General features: G+C 38.6%; 1 protein-coding gene across 1 annotated transcript in view; it reads right to left on the bottom strand.

Moving 5' to 3' along the window:
• The window catches only part of usp43b (ubiquitin specific peptidase 43b), a 67,633-nt gene that overhangs the window by 21,045 nt on the left and 29,486 nt on the right, over positions 1 to 17,102 (bottom strand). The window contains exons 4-7 of the mRNA XM_042392922.1: positions 14,577 to 14,669; positions 9,360 to 9,495; positions 8,506 to 8,650; positions 1,435 to 1,597 (exon numbers count right to left, since the gene is read on the bottom strand). Of these exons, the coding sequence (XP_042248856.1) occupies positions 1,435 to 1,597; positions 8,506 to 8,650; positions 9,360 to 9,495; positions 14,577 to 14,669 (537 nt within the window). The remainder of the gene's footprint in view (positions 1 to 1,434; positions 1,598 to 8,505; positions 8,651 to 9,359; positions 9,496 to 14,576; positions 14,670 to 17,102) is intronic.

The following is a 17,102-nucleotide window of genomic DNA, read 5'->3' as shown; positions in this document are numbered from 1 at the left end:
AAAAGCGCACTGAACTACTCATATCTGCGGAAAAAAGCGTCAGTTTTCTCATTTTTAGCTCAATACTTTTTTAGCTAAAATGATGACTGTCGCTTTAATGATTTGCTCAGCTGTAGCTGGCTAATATAAGCTAATGCTAACACTAAAACTCTGTTGGTTGGTTGAAAACTCTGTCTCAAGCTGAAAGGTTATAAAATGAGAACTGTGTAAAGTGTCCTTCATATGCGCTTGATGGCTACATATATGATATCTTTCTAAAAGACCGAGGCTAATGTTGTTAATACAACCCTTAGATGGTTTGAAATCTTATTATAGTGTAACATACTTGGACAAGCAACACAGTGGTTTAATCAGAGTGTGATTTGCTGGGGATTTCCCCCCCACTGGTCTATATATCCCTGCCTCTGCTGAGTTTTATCCCCGGTGGGAACAAAAATATATCCCCCTCACAGTGATTTATGCTGCTTCACTCGTAGACCATATAAAATATCAAAAATAAAAATAGGCTAATCTTAGTAAAGCGCTGCAACATGAGAACAGTTGTTAGTGCAAACAACAATAAAATCAGAGAGCTGAATTAAACAGTGACTTGCAAGAATGACATTATGTGTATTGGCACGTCTGGCCAAGTAGCGTTATCCACAGTACTGAAAGAAGCGTTGGAGGTTTAATTCTGGCATGTTAAATTAGCATTTAACCTTCTGTTTTGTTGTATATAATTATATCTCCTATGTGTCCAGATGAGGAAAGCACAAGGCATGAACTTGACATCGCATTGCTGAAAGTGAAAATATCATGCTAATAAAAAAAAAAAAAGGATAAATAAATAAAATAATTAATTAAAATATTCTTGCAAATGCAGTGGTGAAGCTCAAGTTTCATAATTGTTTCATAATTATTTTATCAATGTTACTGTAACAGCTGCTTCATAATCTATAGGTCCACTGTGACTCTGATTTATTTTCATGAATAAAAACGTATCAAAAACACGCCCCACCCCTCTGATTTTTTTCACAAATCACACCCTGGGTTTAACAATATTTTTATGTTAATATTTTCAAAAACAGTTGCTTCACTTTTACAAGAGAAACCACACAAAATAATGTAGTTAGCTAATGACATGGCTCTTAGATTTGGAATTAATGCTACATTACTACTATAGGTAGTAAGCAAGTTAGAACTGCATGCTAACATTTGCAGCTTACGTTAGAGCAAATAAACACAGTTTAATCATTCTTTATGATTTTGCTCTTGTGTTTTTGGTTCCAAACTCTTGAACTGCTGAGTATTATTCTTATTAGTGAGCCATGCACACCATCTCAGAATGTGAAGAAACATGAGTTATGGTTGCTACATTAGTTATGGTTGCTAAGCCATGATTGGACAATCACTGCTGGGGGGTGGGTTTTGCAAGTGGTCAATTTATGTAATTACCTAACAGTCTGTTGGCCTGCTCCTGCAGCGTTGCACACCAACAGCAGAATCTTTACAGGGACGCCCTGGTTGAGGAACTCCGACGACAGCGTCCCAGATGCAGGTAACCTTTGACCCTCAGGACCAGTGGAGTATGGAGAGGATGGCAGGCTGTGATGGTACCCTGGCAGAGAAGGAAGAACACAGGAGAAAGTGAGAAAGAGAGTGTGGGGCAAAGAGGAAAGAGGCTCTAAGAGAACGATGAGCTAGAGGATGTTTTTTTTTTAATTTTCTACAGATACAGTCACAATTTCTTGATAAATCCTGCTGATGCTGATCACATTCTTCACAACACCATGCTTTCACATTGATACTGTGGCTGACTGCATGAAATACATGATATTTCACATTTTCTCCTTGAAAGGAAGATGACTGATCTCATGTACTGAAAATGTGATCATTGAACTTAACACCTCTAACAGGGAGTGAGAAGGAGAATTGAGATATATAAAGTGGCGAGACAGCAGCTTTCTATTTGGGGAACAGTGAATCAGAGGGGAGAACAGATGGACCAATGGCTGCCTGCACCCTCAGCAGGAGGTATTATCTGATGCATCTTCTGCTCCACATCCTGTCCTGGTGGGGTGCCAAGCAGTCCCACTTCTCTCCCGTTCCCCTTGTGTCTCTAACAACACAGAGGAGTGTGACTGACTGAGCGAAAAGCTGAGATTATAAGATTCCAGTGAATCATGACGTCAGCAGAGCTGCGTTCTCGTCACTCGGCTGACAATCTCTGGGCTAAGCACGCAGGTCAGCGCCTCAGAAGTTCACGGTGATAAATCACATGGTAAATTAGACTCACAGACGCAGACGAGAGGGTATTGATTGGCTGTGCCGTCCCCAAACCACAACGTTTCATTCACGCTATTGTTTGCACCTGAACCATGATCCATCACTGCTGCCAATGGAAAATGCCATGGCTGAGCATCCTGTAACTGAGATCCATGCGAAGTAGCAAGCTGCTGCGGTCGCACATCCCTCCTCTTACAAAATAATTGGAGTGTGAGGATGTTAAGCTTTGCACTGCATGAAGAGCGAGACCTATTTAAAACTAATCAAACTCTACATATAAACCATCAAAGCTTTAACATTAAACCTCTGATTGCAGTGTTTTGACCCTGAGAATGACAGTAACGATAAGTATGCACAGCTTTTCATTTGTTAATGTCGGACTAATCAAGCCAGTAATAAAACTTCCTTAAATCATGTGGCGCAATTTACATGAGCAGTGACCTCTGACAGCTCTGGGAATGATCTACAAGGAAAAATCTCCTTTTAAATACCTAGTGAAACATGTTCATGAAACAGCAGTAAAATGCCGAGGTCACCTCCTGGCCTGTCCCGCTGAGATTTATACAAGGATGCTTGGGGGGAGACCTACCTCTCATCGCTCAATAAATCAATTTTTTTTATGGCACACTGTCAAAAACTGCACCATTTCTGGACATTTTTTCAAGGCTCCTTTCACTGCTCTCCTGTTTTTTGAAACCTTATTTACAGGGTGAATAATGTTGGAGGTATGAGGCGTGTGTGCTTGTGCGTCTTCAGTTGCGCGTATGTGTTTTAACACCATGGAACAATTCCCATAGCTATACTGAAAAAAGCACTTAAAGTACAACACATAAAATCCACACTCATATTTAAACACAAACACACACCACACCAGAAGTTAACTTTGTTTAGCTCACATACCTGTTGATCCTAATCTCTTATGATCAAAAAGCCTCTAACTAATTCCAAGAAACCACAGGAGGCTTGTGGATTCATCATTCCTCGGCACTCTCAGGCTTCTTTCATTGTTGAACAGCCACACAGGATGAGCCAGGCAAAACATAGCCAGACTATGTGAAAGCCCATAATTAAACACCTCTGCCCCAACAGCAATCTCCTGAACCCACAGCTACAACCCCCCAATCCCGTTAGTTGTCTGCTCAGGCATATTCAAGGTTTTTGAAAAAAAGGCTGTTAGCTGCACACATCTACATCTTAAAAAAAACAATTAATTGACTGAGAATTTCATACATGATGCTCATTTGTTGAATGGAAAGATGAGTGAGATTATGTGACTTAATAAGCACTTTGCTTATATAAAAAGTATAATATGTTATGAATCTATGCTCCAAAATATCTATCACTAGTCTCACTAACTGTGCAATATTAGGTTAGATCTTATTTGGTGTGTGCTAGTTCTCACAGAGCAATGAAGCTGTGGGTTGGGTGAATTTATTTTGCTTGTGACAAATGCTTCATGTACACTGTAATTGGCAACAGGTGGCAGGCCGATGAAGATAAATTCTATTGATAATATTCTAATATGAGATATTTGATTTGATTAAAATCATTTGTTAAAAAATGAATGAGAATGTCTTCATGAGTTTCCTTAGCTGAGATTTAAAGGGGACCTATTATGCTCATTTCCAGCTCTATAATTTTACTCTGGGACTCCACTAGAATAGCTTTGCATATTCACAAACTCTTTATTTATCTTATACTGGCTCTTTATGCAGCCCCTCAGTTCACCCTCTGTCTGAAACAGGCTGTTGTAGCTCCTGTCTCTTGAGTCGTGTTAAGTTACTGCTGATGCAAACCCCACATTTCCTGCTTTACTGTTTCATATTAAAAGCTTTTAAATGACTAAATAATGGGAGACTTTTATTGTAAAGAATTTACAGGGAGTGAAACATGTTCCTCACTAAATAAGCGGAGCTTTGTTGCCAGCGCTAAAACCTGGTCAAAATAACAAGATATGTTATAACCTCATACATATGACTGAAAATGAGGAAAAGCATAATAGGTCCCCTTTAAACTGTAACTGAGGCACACAAACACAGGCAGTGAAGTGTTTCTTCACTTGTAAAATTGTTCAGCAGTCCATTAAATGATTAGCAAAACCCAAACTACAGTATGAAGCATGATCTCTTTTTACTGAAAACTGGCTGATAAATGCAGAGGAAGACGTATCAGTTTTCTGTTTGTACCAGAGATAAAAGAATGTGAAATGGATACTTCAATGTGAAAGCCAATTATCTGTTATATTCTTTGGCAGGTGATCCCATATTCATGTCTTGTCTTGGCACTGCTGCTCCCAACAGTGATATTGTGCTTATTAATTTCTGTCAGTGCACCATCAAATCCCAAACAGAGAAGACTTCTCTCTCAGTTGAAACTTGTGAGCAAAGCTTAGGGATTTTATACATTATTCATTTTTAATGTAAAGCACTTAATCATGTCTGCACTGTCCTCCATTTATCAAAAATGTGTCAAAGGAGTGTTTAAAATGTCTCTGAAGTTCCATCATGACTGAAGGGCTAGTAGTTTCAAATATTCAAATAAGGATTCAAATATCTTGGGGATCGTGATAGACTCAGATCTCTCCTTCAAAACTCAGGCTAAGAAGGTTTGCAACTGGGTCAAGTACAATCTAACAAATTTCAGATTCATAAGGAATTGCGGCTGCAATGAGGCTGCTAGAATGTACAGGAATGCTGTGATCATATCGCACCTAACCTACTGTTTAACAAGCTGGTCACAGGCAAGTAGTTCAACCTTGAGACCACTAGAATCATTATATAAACAACCCATGAAAACCTTTGATAAGAAGCCTAATAGTTTTCACCACAGCAACATACTGGAAAAACCATAACCCTCTGAGCTGGGAAAACCTAATCGAACATGCAAATACATGTCTCATCTATAAAATTGTTAATTGCATGGCTTCTCTTCCACTCTGTTGCTTTGTTAGGCAACCAGTAAATACAAATCAGGTTACAAGAAGAGTCACAAGAGGAAACTGCATTATCCCACTAAGACAATGTGCTCTCAGTCAATCTGCCTTTTAAAGCAGCACATGAATGGAATGCTGTACCAGTCCACATCAGGGAACTTACCACTTACAGGTCCTTTTCTAGATAGTTAAGAACATGTCTTACAAGCCACAAAATCTGTCAGCACTAGTTTGGATGCCTTCATCATCTGGCAAATGTCTGTCAATACACACACTTGTATGCTGCTGTTGTCCTTATATAATATATATAAGGACAACAGCTGCATATACTTGTTTTGGACCTGGTCTTGCACAAAGAGACATTATAGTTTTGGCATTTAACTTGTGTATTTTCTTTTCTAGAGACCGAAGCATGCAAAAACAGAAGAAACTTAGGAAGACTGTTAGCTAAACCACTCTGCCAAACAGCAATAGTCCAATCATAGCTTTAGGTACCCCAACTAGGCATGCCAAGCTTTGTATCTCTTCACACACACCAGCATTATGCATTCACATTCATTTGTTGTGTTAAAAAAGCCCCATTCATGGCTACCATGTAGTATTTCCCCACTGTGTGGAAGCTGGTCCTGGATGCTATCAGAGTTTGAGCTAATGATAGCAGTTCTGTCCTGCTCTTTATTGGATTTGGGGAAGTTTACAATCCAGGAACCCAAGCCAAACTAACTGAGATAGCTTTAAGTTTGCCAAATGCATCAGTTTGTCCTCATCCTAAAAGCCTTTACTCTTGTAATATTAAAAGTGACACATACAATTTGAAAATATGAACAAAAAAGCTAAGTGGCCAGACAGGGTTATGTTAGAATAAAATAACTGTCTGATCCTATATTTTTCCTAAATTACCTTATAATACAAGGTCTAACTAGCTCTGTACTGCAATACAAGAACAATGCTGTGTCTTTATTTCCATATCTTTTGCATGGATCATCAACTGGTGAGGATGCTAACTGTTTGCCTGAGAAATCAAGTGCATATGTAAAACTCCTTTTACATGATTAAGATTCTGCATTTTTCACAAACTCATGAAGCTAAAGTGAGCGTAATTAGCAAGCTATCTAGAGCTGATAAAATCTGCCACCAGCAGTTGTCATTTCAGGCAAAATCAATTGTTGGCTTGAAATGAGAAACCTGCATTAAAAGGACCAATTGTTTCAAAAATAAAACATTTTGAGTGGTATTCCTTCCACTGTTATCATTGTAAACTGCATTATCTGCTGTGCAACAACAGAAAGCATAGCAACAGTAACTAACAGGGATGGGGTTTAGTGAATAAAAATGATAACAAAAACAAATTCCAGTAACCAATAACAAAAAGGGGTCAGAGCCATAATGTCTGGTCAATAATTCCTGTGACCCAACATGATCTTATGAGACAGCAGTGCTAGGAAAGGCATGAAATTATGACTTTAGTGCATAGAGGAGAGGTGATATATACAGTGGTGAGAAGATGATGTAAGAGATTAATTTTAAGCCCTACAGGGTTGGGAGTCAGGAGTGGGAAGGTCACGTCACTATTGGTTTGCCTTTGGCTTGATCCAAGGGTATGTAATTTTTTTATTCATAGCAGACACTGAACAGCTTTTTACTGAGCGCCTCATGCTGTCTCTGACAGCCGCTCACATCAGGAGGTTTTAAATCTAAGTTAGGGCCGTGAGTAACTATTACCTTGAAATTCACTGAGAGGACGGCAGTAAATTCAATCAATCATGCGTATTACGAGTATTAAAGGAACTGGCCACAAATGTGCATTATGAAGCATAATAAAACAGGGTTACCCTCAGATTTTTCGCTTCAATTGCCCACAAGATGTATTGGTTTTGGACTAAAGAGATAATCCGCACTGAAGCTTTCCTTCCACTGCACATAAAATGCTTAGATTACTAAGCTTAGCTTTAATGAGACTCCTGGTGAGTGTTTGTTATTCCATCTCAAATGCAAGACTGAGTTTTTTTGTTTTCATTTAAGCATTTATGGATAATTGATGAAAGGTCTCTCAGGGATCAGACCTTTTAGGTTTAATTGCAGGAGGGGCATAAAGATCACAACTTAATGGCGCCAGACAGTCTAAAAGTATTACAGATCATTGTTGTGACTTCACAGAAAAAAATGCAATAAACATGCATTTTATATGTGAATACAATATTTTTAATGGCACTCTTTATGCTATTTTGATTTTACAACTTTGATTAATCACACAGAGTAAGGCAGAAAATATTCACGAGGTGTGGTTTGTACTTGCTTTATCTGAGTAAAATAAAAATAAATAAAGTAACCTAATATATAATTTAATTTAAGAAATACTGGTGGGATATTTATCTATTGGGTAAGTAAATTTTTATTTTCAATTATGTAACAAAAAAAAACAAGCTTATGTTTCCTTTTTAGTGTCCTGTCATACTTGGTTTGCTCAGTTTTTGCCTTAAAAAAGTTACATAAAGACAAAAAAGTAATGGAGGTGGGAGGAAAGGTACTAAATGTTTTAGCAGATGAGCTGTGCATATATTTCACTCTATCAAGTGCATATTAATTTAAAACATTAGTTACAGTGTATGAGTGATATCTTGTTGATATTAGTATATGTTAATGTCCCTTAAATGATGATGGTAGTCTTACATCCATTCTCACAGAGCAAATTGTGAGAGTGGATGTGTTGAGTGGTAATGTAGAGTCTCCATCAACCCCAGCAGGCCGAGCCAGTTAGAACCCAGCAGATTTACTCTGTGCCAGCTTCAGACCTGCCAGACTCTCGGGGGTTTTTTTTTAAGGCATCACTGCTCTGTGCAGTTATTCACCAACATAAATTAAAACACTAAAAGTCACATTCTTAAGGTAGAACAGCAGTACTGTGACCACCCTACATTTACAGCCCTGTGAGAGAGCACAACAGAGCTGCACCTATTTGTTTACAGCATAAAACAAGAGACAAGGGGATACTACACACTGAAATACTTCTGAGCACAGTTTTTTTGAAGACATAAATCTGATAGCACAAGAGAAATCTGTGCAGGGGGTACGTAATTCACAGAGCTCGATGTGAAGTTATATACTTCTTAATGTGTTCCCCTAGGGCCCCCTGCAGTAAGGTGCATTCCCTGTGGGTTTCATTAAGCAAAGTAAATTAATAAAATAAAATTACTTTGTTTGCTTACAGATCAGTGTGTACACCTACATTAAAGTCGGGAAAACTATCAGTGTGGTACCACAGACTAGTCGATGTGTGTTATGTTGTGACTAAAAATAACATGTTATACCTGAGATCCGTGCAGAGCCCCCTCTGATGTAGAGGGGCGGAGCCTGGAAGGCGTAGATGACATCATTCTCAGCTATGCTGGTTAGATCCTCTTCATCAAAGAAGGAGCGCTGGAACCCTGTGGAGTAAACCTCTGTGAGGATCACCTGGAGACGAACAGAGATATATACACACACACACACACACACACACACACACACACACAGATACACGTTAAGTTTCCTTATTGCAGCGCCGTTATACAGAATATGTCATAATACAGCACAAGTGAACTTTGAACCCACTTGATAGTACACCAACCTTTGCACTATTATTCCCCTTAATTCCCATTCCCATTACACTCAAAAATCCATCCTACTTAAAAGATAGGTTCAAGATAGCCTTTTTCAAGGCTGTCTTAAAACAACAGTCAGGTGTCCATATGAACAGTGAAAGAGGTTTTCCTTGCTGTAATCATTCCTCCTGTTCATACTGGTTATTAAAAGATCTGCTTCAAATGTGCTTTTAATGTAAGTGATGGGGGCCAAAATCCAGTGTGTCCACACAGTTATTTTGTGCAAAAAGGTGATCTAAAGCTTATATGAGGCTTCAGCAGTCTGAGTTAGTCTTATCAAGTGGATATCTGCCACATATTTGCAGTCTTTTTAGCATCACATTCCCCCTTTGTATTTCCTTGGACAGTGTTTCCCTGTTGAGCTGCGGTGGAATAAGATCTGCATTATAATCACACTCATGTGCCAGCCAAGGTGAGCTGTGCTGCTCTGTCACAGTAGTTTATGGTTTAAAATAGGAACATATAAGAAGAATAACACAAGGGAGTGGAAGCACAACTGTGTTTATCACTGCTTTTGTTACCTGGTCTGGGGAAATTTTCCCCTCGTCAGCCACCATCCTCCTCAGACAGGCCATGGAGCCAAACAGAGGCACAGCCAGCCCGACTCGCAGAAACCTCTGTCCTTTGGTGCTGAACACCAGAGTCACACACAGCGGCCTGCCAGAGATAAAGACACACAATCAGGGACGGTGGGAAACAGCCCAGCCTCTATTTTGCCTTCTGTGCCATTTCTACTGCAGCCTCCTCTATGGCCAGGAAGGGACAAAAGAAGACTTTCATGAATAAATCAATACATTTTAACATTAATAATAGATCATTAGGACTTAGTTTTATGTGTGCAAAATAATGGAATCTCTACTGCATTTTTAAAAACGAGGAGCGTTTGGCTCTGACCTCTCCAGAGGCTGTGCTGACATGAGCAGGGTGCTGGGACATAATGGCTTCTTTGAATACCAGTACACTGAGGAGATACAGAAGAGCCCAGCCTGGTACCTGTGGGAGTCTGTGGTCTAGAGACTGTAGCTAGTGGCATAGAAAGACATGGCCAAGAGAGGCTGTATGGAGGAATGGAGGGGTGATGACAAATGTTTTTTTGTTATTTATTTGCACCTCAATATAGTACAACTAATTCATTTAATATGAGATCAACTCTATTGATCCCTTTCAGGGAAATTGAAGTGTAACAGCAGCAAAACAAAGTGCAAGAACATGTCATAGTATAGCTAACATTTAAAAATATGAAAACTCAAATGTATACTAATATCAATATTTTAACTGAAAGGAATGAAAAAGAATAGGTACAACAGAAAAATAAAGAAGCAGAATATTTCTTTAGATAAGGGATCAAAATAAAAACAAAATCACAGCTCATACAGAAACATTTATCCTAGAAAGATGTTCGAGAATGAACATGGCGTGTTCTTGATCATCGCACAGTGGAGGCTCTGAGTGATGAAGATGCAGAGTGATAGCAGGGGATGAGAGATGACTGCACAAGGATAACCTCTACTCTACAGCCAAGGAGTTTGGATACAAAACATCTGCAGTACTTTGAAGTTTGTTCTATAACTAACTGGAAACCATTTTAAAAATTTAAGAATAGGAGTTATCTGCATAATTCCATTGGTTCTTGTTAGGCACAAGAAGTATTGTTAAGTCTGTATATCTGAAACAAAACAAAACAAACAACAAAACCTACTGAACCGAAAGATTTACTCTTGTTCCACTGATTTGGGTGGGAAACAGGAAACTTCAAAAGAGCACAGTAGAAGAAGTATACAGTAAATTGGCAGCACTAATCAAGCCACGGTTCAAGGAGGAGCTCCAATTTATGCTAATTACATTTTTCACACTAATAAGGACAAAACAAATCATGGTAACCGCTCTGTAGTGGGGAGGGAATTGCACCCAAAGCTTTAATTTCAGCATTAATTTGAGACGATGATTTCAGTTTTCAGCCACTGAGATAGAATATTCATGTACAAAAGGTCTCTGTCACATTCCCAGAGCAAGCTTTGCAGCCATGTAGTGTAAATAAAATCATCCAACATGTAAAGAGCACATGATTGCCAAGAGACAGAGCCCAGTGTTTGGATTGCTGGGCATAGCAAATGTTGGTTTGGTAACAAACAGTATGTGTTTATGGCTTACAGACATGATCTAGCTGTGAGTGAGCTGATCTCTTCACACAGAAAGATATATTTAAAAATGCTTTAAAGACAATCCATCTGTTTTCTCCTCTGCGTATCCCTTCAGAAGTGTTTTCAGAAGTGTTTTCTCTCACCTTATCTGCCACACAGTAAAAAGAAAGGACGGTGACTAAATAATCTCAACTTGGCACACTGTCAGAACGAAGCTTTTAAAAACAATTTCCCAAATTAGAAGGGATGTTGGCTGAACTTGTGTGAACTATTTCAAAGACTAAAAGCTGAAAGGAAGGAAATAAGTGGCGAGAATGAAACCTGGCAAAGAGTGATCAACACACCTCTGTGTGTCAATCATGATAAAGAGATGAGCCTTACATACTGTACGGGGGCTGTGCTGTGTAAAAGGTACATTTTAGATTAAAAGCTCTGCCAATCAAATGTTAATATTTAGATTTATATTATAGATGAAATAAGAAAGAAATAGTAAGAAATAAGTAAGAAGTAGTCAACAGACATTTTGGGATTTACACTTATTCACTTTCTTGCCAAGAGTGAGATGAGAAGATTAATACCACTCTCAGGTGTATGAGTCTTCTCATCCAATGCTCTGCCCAAAAGCAAAGAAGTGTATTACCCAAAATGTAAAATTTTCTTTAAGGTTAGGTTGACCTCTCCAGGGTGTACTCCTCCTCTTGCCCAATGAAAATTGGGAAAAGCTGCTGCATTCACAGTGAACCTAAACAGGAGAATTGATTTAAAAACGGACTGATAGATGGTTAAACAGGACTGATTATGCTCATTTCCAGCTCTAAATGTATACTTTTGGACTCCACTAAAGTAGTGCTGTATGATTCACAGTACAAAATACTTCTTATTTGTCTTATACTGACCCTTAATGCAGCCCCTCAGTTCAGCCTCTGTCTCTTAACAGGTAAGCTTAGCTCATGTCTCTTTAAGGCCCCCCTTCTGATGAGCCCACTCTCTTCTGATTGGCCAGCTTTCTGGAAGCTGCTGAGGGGCAGCTGTATGAGAGTCATGTTAAGTTACTGCTGATGCAAACCAACATTTCCTGCTTCACTGCTTCAAATTAAAAGCTTTTAAATGACTAAATAATGGGACACTTTTATTGTGACACAACAAGATATGGACATATTTAGAATCCTGTTCAGTGGATCAGTTAGAAATAACGCAAGGAGGTATAGAACAAGCAGAACAGCCACAGCGATGATGATGTTTGATGAAGAGCAGCAGACAACCAGCACAGCTCCAACAGGTAAACTACATATTTTACTTTGCCCTGCTGTGTAATGGAGTCATGGCTTGGTGTTATTACTCCCAAAACATAGAAAAACACCATAATGGTAGTGGAGTGGAGCAGTGAACTCACGCGCTGTGCGTGGAGCAGATGACCATATAAAGAAATCCATCACAAGCCAATATCGGCTTGGGCTGAGAGTAGAAAAAACTGTTGGAAACTGAGTGTTCACAGCATTCTGAAGCTGGTACTTTTTGCTCACAGGAATTACTTCTACATACATTTACCTCATTATTTGACATGTCAGCCACTTTTAACATGAACATCTGACATTGTAACTATATATATATATGTATAACTGAAAATAAGGAAAAGCATAATAAGTCCCCTTTAATATTTGGGTTAGGGACAAGTTTTTTTGGTTTAGAGTCAGTCAACTCTATTTATATCCACCCTGAGAAGTCAAACTCAGTTTGCGCCATAATACATAAAAGAAGTTGAAAAAGCTGAAAACCGATGGAGATGTCAAACAATTAAAGGAGCAGTGTGTAGGATTTAGTGGCATCTAGCGGTAAAGTTGCAGATTGCAACCAACTGATAACCTCTCCCATCACCCTCCCCTTCCAAGCGTGTAGGTCAGCTTCTAACAGCCCGTCTCCCCTGGACAGGATGGGAGAAGAGGCACGTTACAGGAGACCAAATATCAGATTTAGTTTCTCAGTTGTGAATAGGATCACAATAACAAGCAGAAACAAGTATTATAAAGACCAAAAACAAGTATTGTAAGCATGTTGTGAGTATTTAAGTGAAAGCCAGTGTTTAGAATTTAAAACAAAAACCAATAGGTGGTGTGTGTTTGTTTGAGAAAGAGACTACCACGTAGATAAAGTGAGAGAGGCACTGGCTGAAAAACAGAGAATGAATGGGGTCTCCCCTCTTGAAAATGTCAGGATTTCCTGAACAGGTTGACCTTCGTTGACCTGACATGGAGGCTGAGTGGGTGTTGTGATGTAAAGTTGAATAAGACATTGTTTTTAATAGCTTAGAGGGGTTTCCACCAGCTTTTCCTCTTTGATAAAAGCCTGCCAGCTCCACAATAACTTGTGTTCCTACTGTATGTGGTGCATGAACAAACGTGGGTGTTGTCCAGCTGTTCTTTTACTGCAACCCTCTTTTTAATGCCTGAAGCTTAAGTTTAACAGCATGAACATCACAATCAACAACATAACAATCAAGCATTAAAGAAAGCACTGATATTGTATATTAATATTGCCTTGGAAACTCAAACTAAAGTCTAAAATGGATGCAATCATTTATTTGGAACTGTCTGTACTACTGTCTGTATTAACAAGACAAGAAGAAGAGTCTATAGCCATGAAGTGGCTCTGTGCTGCTGTATCTTTTAGCAGGTATAAATTTTACCATCTTAGTTTAGCATGTTAGCATGCTAACATTCGCTAATTAAGATAATGCTAATTATTAACGCTAATTTATTTCACAGGTCCTTTCATTTTATACTAATTTCCTGGAAATTATCTGAGTAATTTGCAGGTAGTTCATTTTTAGGAAATTTTACAGAGTGTGGTGAAATTTAGTACAAATAATAAAAAAACACAAAAAACTGTTAAGTTGGTTTAGTTGGTAAGTGCCAGTTCATTATATTTGGGTTCATATATAGTTGTTAATTTGCAGAAATTCTTCATAAATTGGACTCTAACTAGTAGAAAATGCTCAGTTTTCATTGTGTAGTTTTGTATGTCAAACTACATATTAACATATTAGGTTGTTTCTTCTCTATAATGAGTACATTTCCTGTATACTACCAAATTACATTTCCAACCCTTTCAAAGAAATGTCCTAAGAATTAACAGTTACACAGCAGCTACTTTTACTAAATTATTGAAAAAACATGTGCTAATATGTCGTTTGACACACAAACCTTCACACTGAAAACTAAATATTTTATGTCTGTTAAAGAATTGTCAAGAGTCCATTTTTGCAAATTAAGAACTATCTATCAACCCAAATATAATGATGGGTACTTAACAATTAAACCAACTCAACACTTTTTTCTGTTTTCTGTTTTTTCCTATAATTCCTACTTAAAATGTCTTTAAAATTAACCATTAAATACTTGCAAATTACTTTAAATTTTCCAGGTAATTAGTATAAAATGAAGGCACCTGAAAAATAAACTAATTAGCAGTAAAAAGTCATGGGATCAGGAGACTGGCAATGCTTGTACAAAATGGCACAGCAATCTATCCAGTAGTTGTTGAGATATTTCAGTCTGGACCAAAGTGGTGGACTGACAGGCTAAAAACAGCAGTGCTCACCTGGTCTGGCGAAGAGGAATGGGGAGTGAGATGCAGAGGAATGGGTCAAAGGTGTTGCTCTGTTTCAGACAGTGTGGGCATGTCAGCGAAGATCTACGAGAGAGTAAGTACACAGTTACATTAGTCTTGAAAAACCAGCTGTACTAACTTGACACAGACTTCCAAATAATTTCAGAGTCCTCCTGATTAAGTCTGGCAGGAATGGAGATGGCTTAATCTTGTTACACAAGTGAACAACACAGTCAAAATGAACACAGTGTTCCATACAGGACGCCTTGATCTGATTGTGAGAACGGAAAAGATGAGTGATGTAACTGATGAGAACGAGAGGGATCAGGGGTCGGGGTGGGGGTGTGGTAAGTAGTAGAAGAAGCCCCCTGGGGTGATTGGTGCTATAAACGGAAAACGGCAGGAGCGGTTTCCATCTTGTTGCATCACTCTCACCAGTGCTACTAATGCTCATGTGATGCCATAACAGGATCCAAAGCAGAGAAAAGTAGGGAGCTTTCATAAGTGATGGCCTTTCTTCTTCTGCATCTGAATGCACAAGACATGGATCACTGAAAGAGGAAATGACTGGATGCGTACAACAGTGATTTTCGATTCAACAAGTTTTCTGTTCAGTCCCTTTTGTTCATGATCACGCTTAAATCCCTCTCCACTTCTCAGGAGGAAAAAACCTATTCCAGTAAGTTAACTGTCTGAGCAATGACTCAGACAGCCCACTGAGGTTAATGGACGGATTGCTGGAAGTGATTTTGTAAACTGTCCTGCAAGTAAATTAAATCTTTTGTCCATTATTCTGAATCTTTAATCATAGTTTAATCATAATTTTTAATCTGTGAAGGATTTCCCTGGATACACTTTTCTGCAAATGCACAATGATCAAGTGAATCTTTAATAGGTGCTTTCTATCAACCTCTTTGATTTATGGACAGCAAAGTCAGCCCACAAATTTAGCTTATTACTCTAGATCTCAAGGCTCAATGGGCATTTGCATGAATGAGAAACATCAGTGGATGTCGACCAAAATTACTTTGTACATGAGTGGATTTGACATTAACCAGTCAGACACACAAATCAAATGTAGTATTAAATTCAAAATGTAATAAAGCTCGACTGGGCTCAATCAATCTTCAGTTGTACACACTTATATCTAGAAGCAACAACTAATTTAATTTTTCTTGGAGTTTAGGGAAACAACCTTGTGCATGGAAGCTCATAAGTTTCATTTCTAAACCAGCTGGAAAATAAAAGATTTAGTCAGAAAGGGAATAAAATTCAAAAAAAATGAAAAAAAAAAAAGATTGGAAAGGGAATAAAAAATTTTCTCCTGAGTAAAGACACCCCCGTTAGCAAGTGTGCAGTCTAAACATTAAAGGAGTGTGGTTGTACTTTGCAGGTCTTTGGTATGACTGTGTGTTAGCATATCAGTGTGAAAGATGGTGTTGCTGAAATGGCTGCTCAGCAGGCTTCTTCTGGAAAAATACAGGGAGAAACATATTCCCACCGCCTCAGACTAGTTAGACCTAATAAAAGCAGAAAGACGATCATTAAGGAAAGCTCTTCTGCTAGTTTTGAAATCCCTCACCACAATGGATTTCAGTACAATATATACATGAAAAAAATACACCATGGATCAACAGATAAGGTGCATATTTGTATTTTCAATGCCATGATCTGCAGGGCACAATGCTAATGTCCTTACTCTGATTTAGCTTTTCATTTCTTTTGTTTTATTATCAGCATGGCAGATATAAATCTACAACTATGTGGGGTGAAATAACTTTTTCTCAATGACAGATTCCATTCGATTCACTACTGCTACTGTAACTGTAATGCAAAGCACCATGCTGTATATAAAATGATGATAGACTTCAGTGAAGCACAAACCAGCTGAAACCAGTAGCTACACCAGCACATAGAGTGGTATATAGAGTGTGAGAGAGTCTGGGCGGCTTTAATCTACAGTAAGAAAAAATCATGTGTTTTATGCATCAAGATAGAGACTACATTTTGATTAAATCAAAAAATAACTGATTCATTTCAACTGCCAAATTTCTTTTTGCTGTCACAAACTAAAAAAATACTCTCTTATCTTCTCATTTCTCACTGGCTCTGGTGAACATTTACAAGCTTTACAGGGCATCTTACCATGGGAAATTAAGCCATAGATGAACTGTTCAAATGTGTTTTCCTTATAGGAAGGCACCTGACAGACTCAGTGGGGGGTGGGTGGGAGGGGGGAGAGGGGGAGTGAATAAAGCTCTATTCAAGCAAGCCCAGCTGACACTGGCTCTTAGTGGATCTCTCCCTCTTGGCAGAGTAGAATGGCTGCCCTACGGATGTCTTATTCTCGCCAGGAAACAGTGAGGGCAGCTGCACTCCATGCATACAAATCACACTCAGGCCCCAATAAAACATAGATGTGCCCCACGTTGCTATAAAAAACTTAAAAAGAGAAAAGCAGCAGAGGAAGAGGTGATATTCTGGTGATGCTCTAATGGAGGAAGCGTGCAAAGGTTG

The sequence above is a fragment of the Thunnus maccoyii genome, chromosome 18 (assembly GCF_910596095.1).
Source record: "Thunnus maccoyii chromosome 18, fThuMac1.1, whole genome shotgun sequence".
Lineage (NCBI taxonomy): Eukaryota > Metazoa > Chordata > Actinopteri > Scombriformes > Scombridae > Thunnus > Thunnus maccoyii.
The sequence above is the reverse complement of the archived record's forward strand: the minus strand, read 5'-3'. Positions and strand labels throughout refer to the sequence as shown.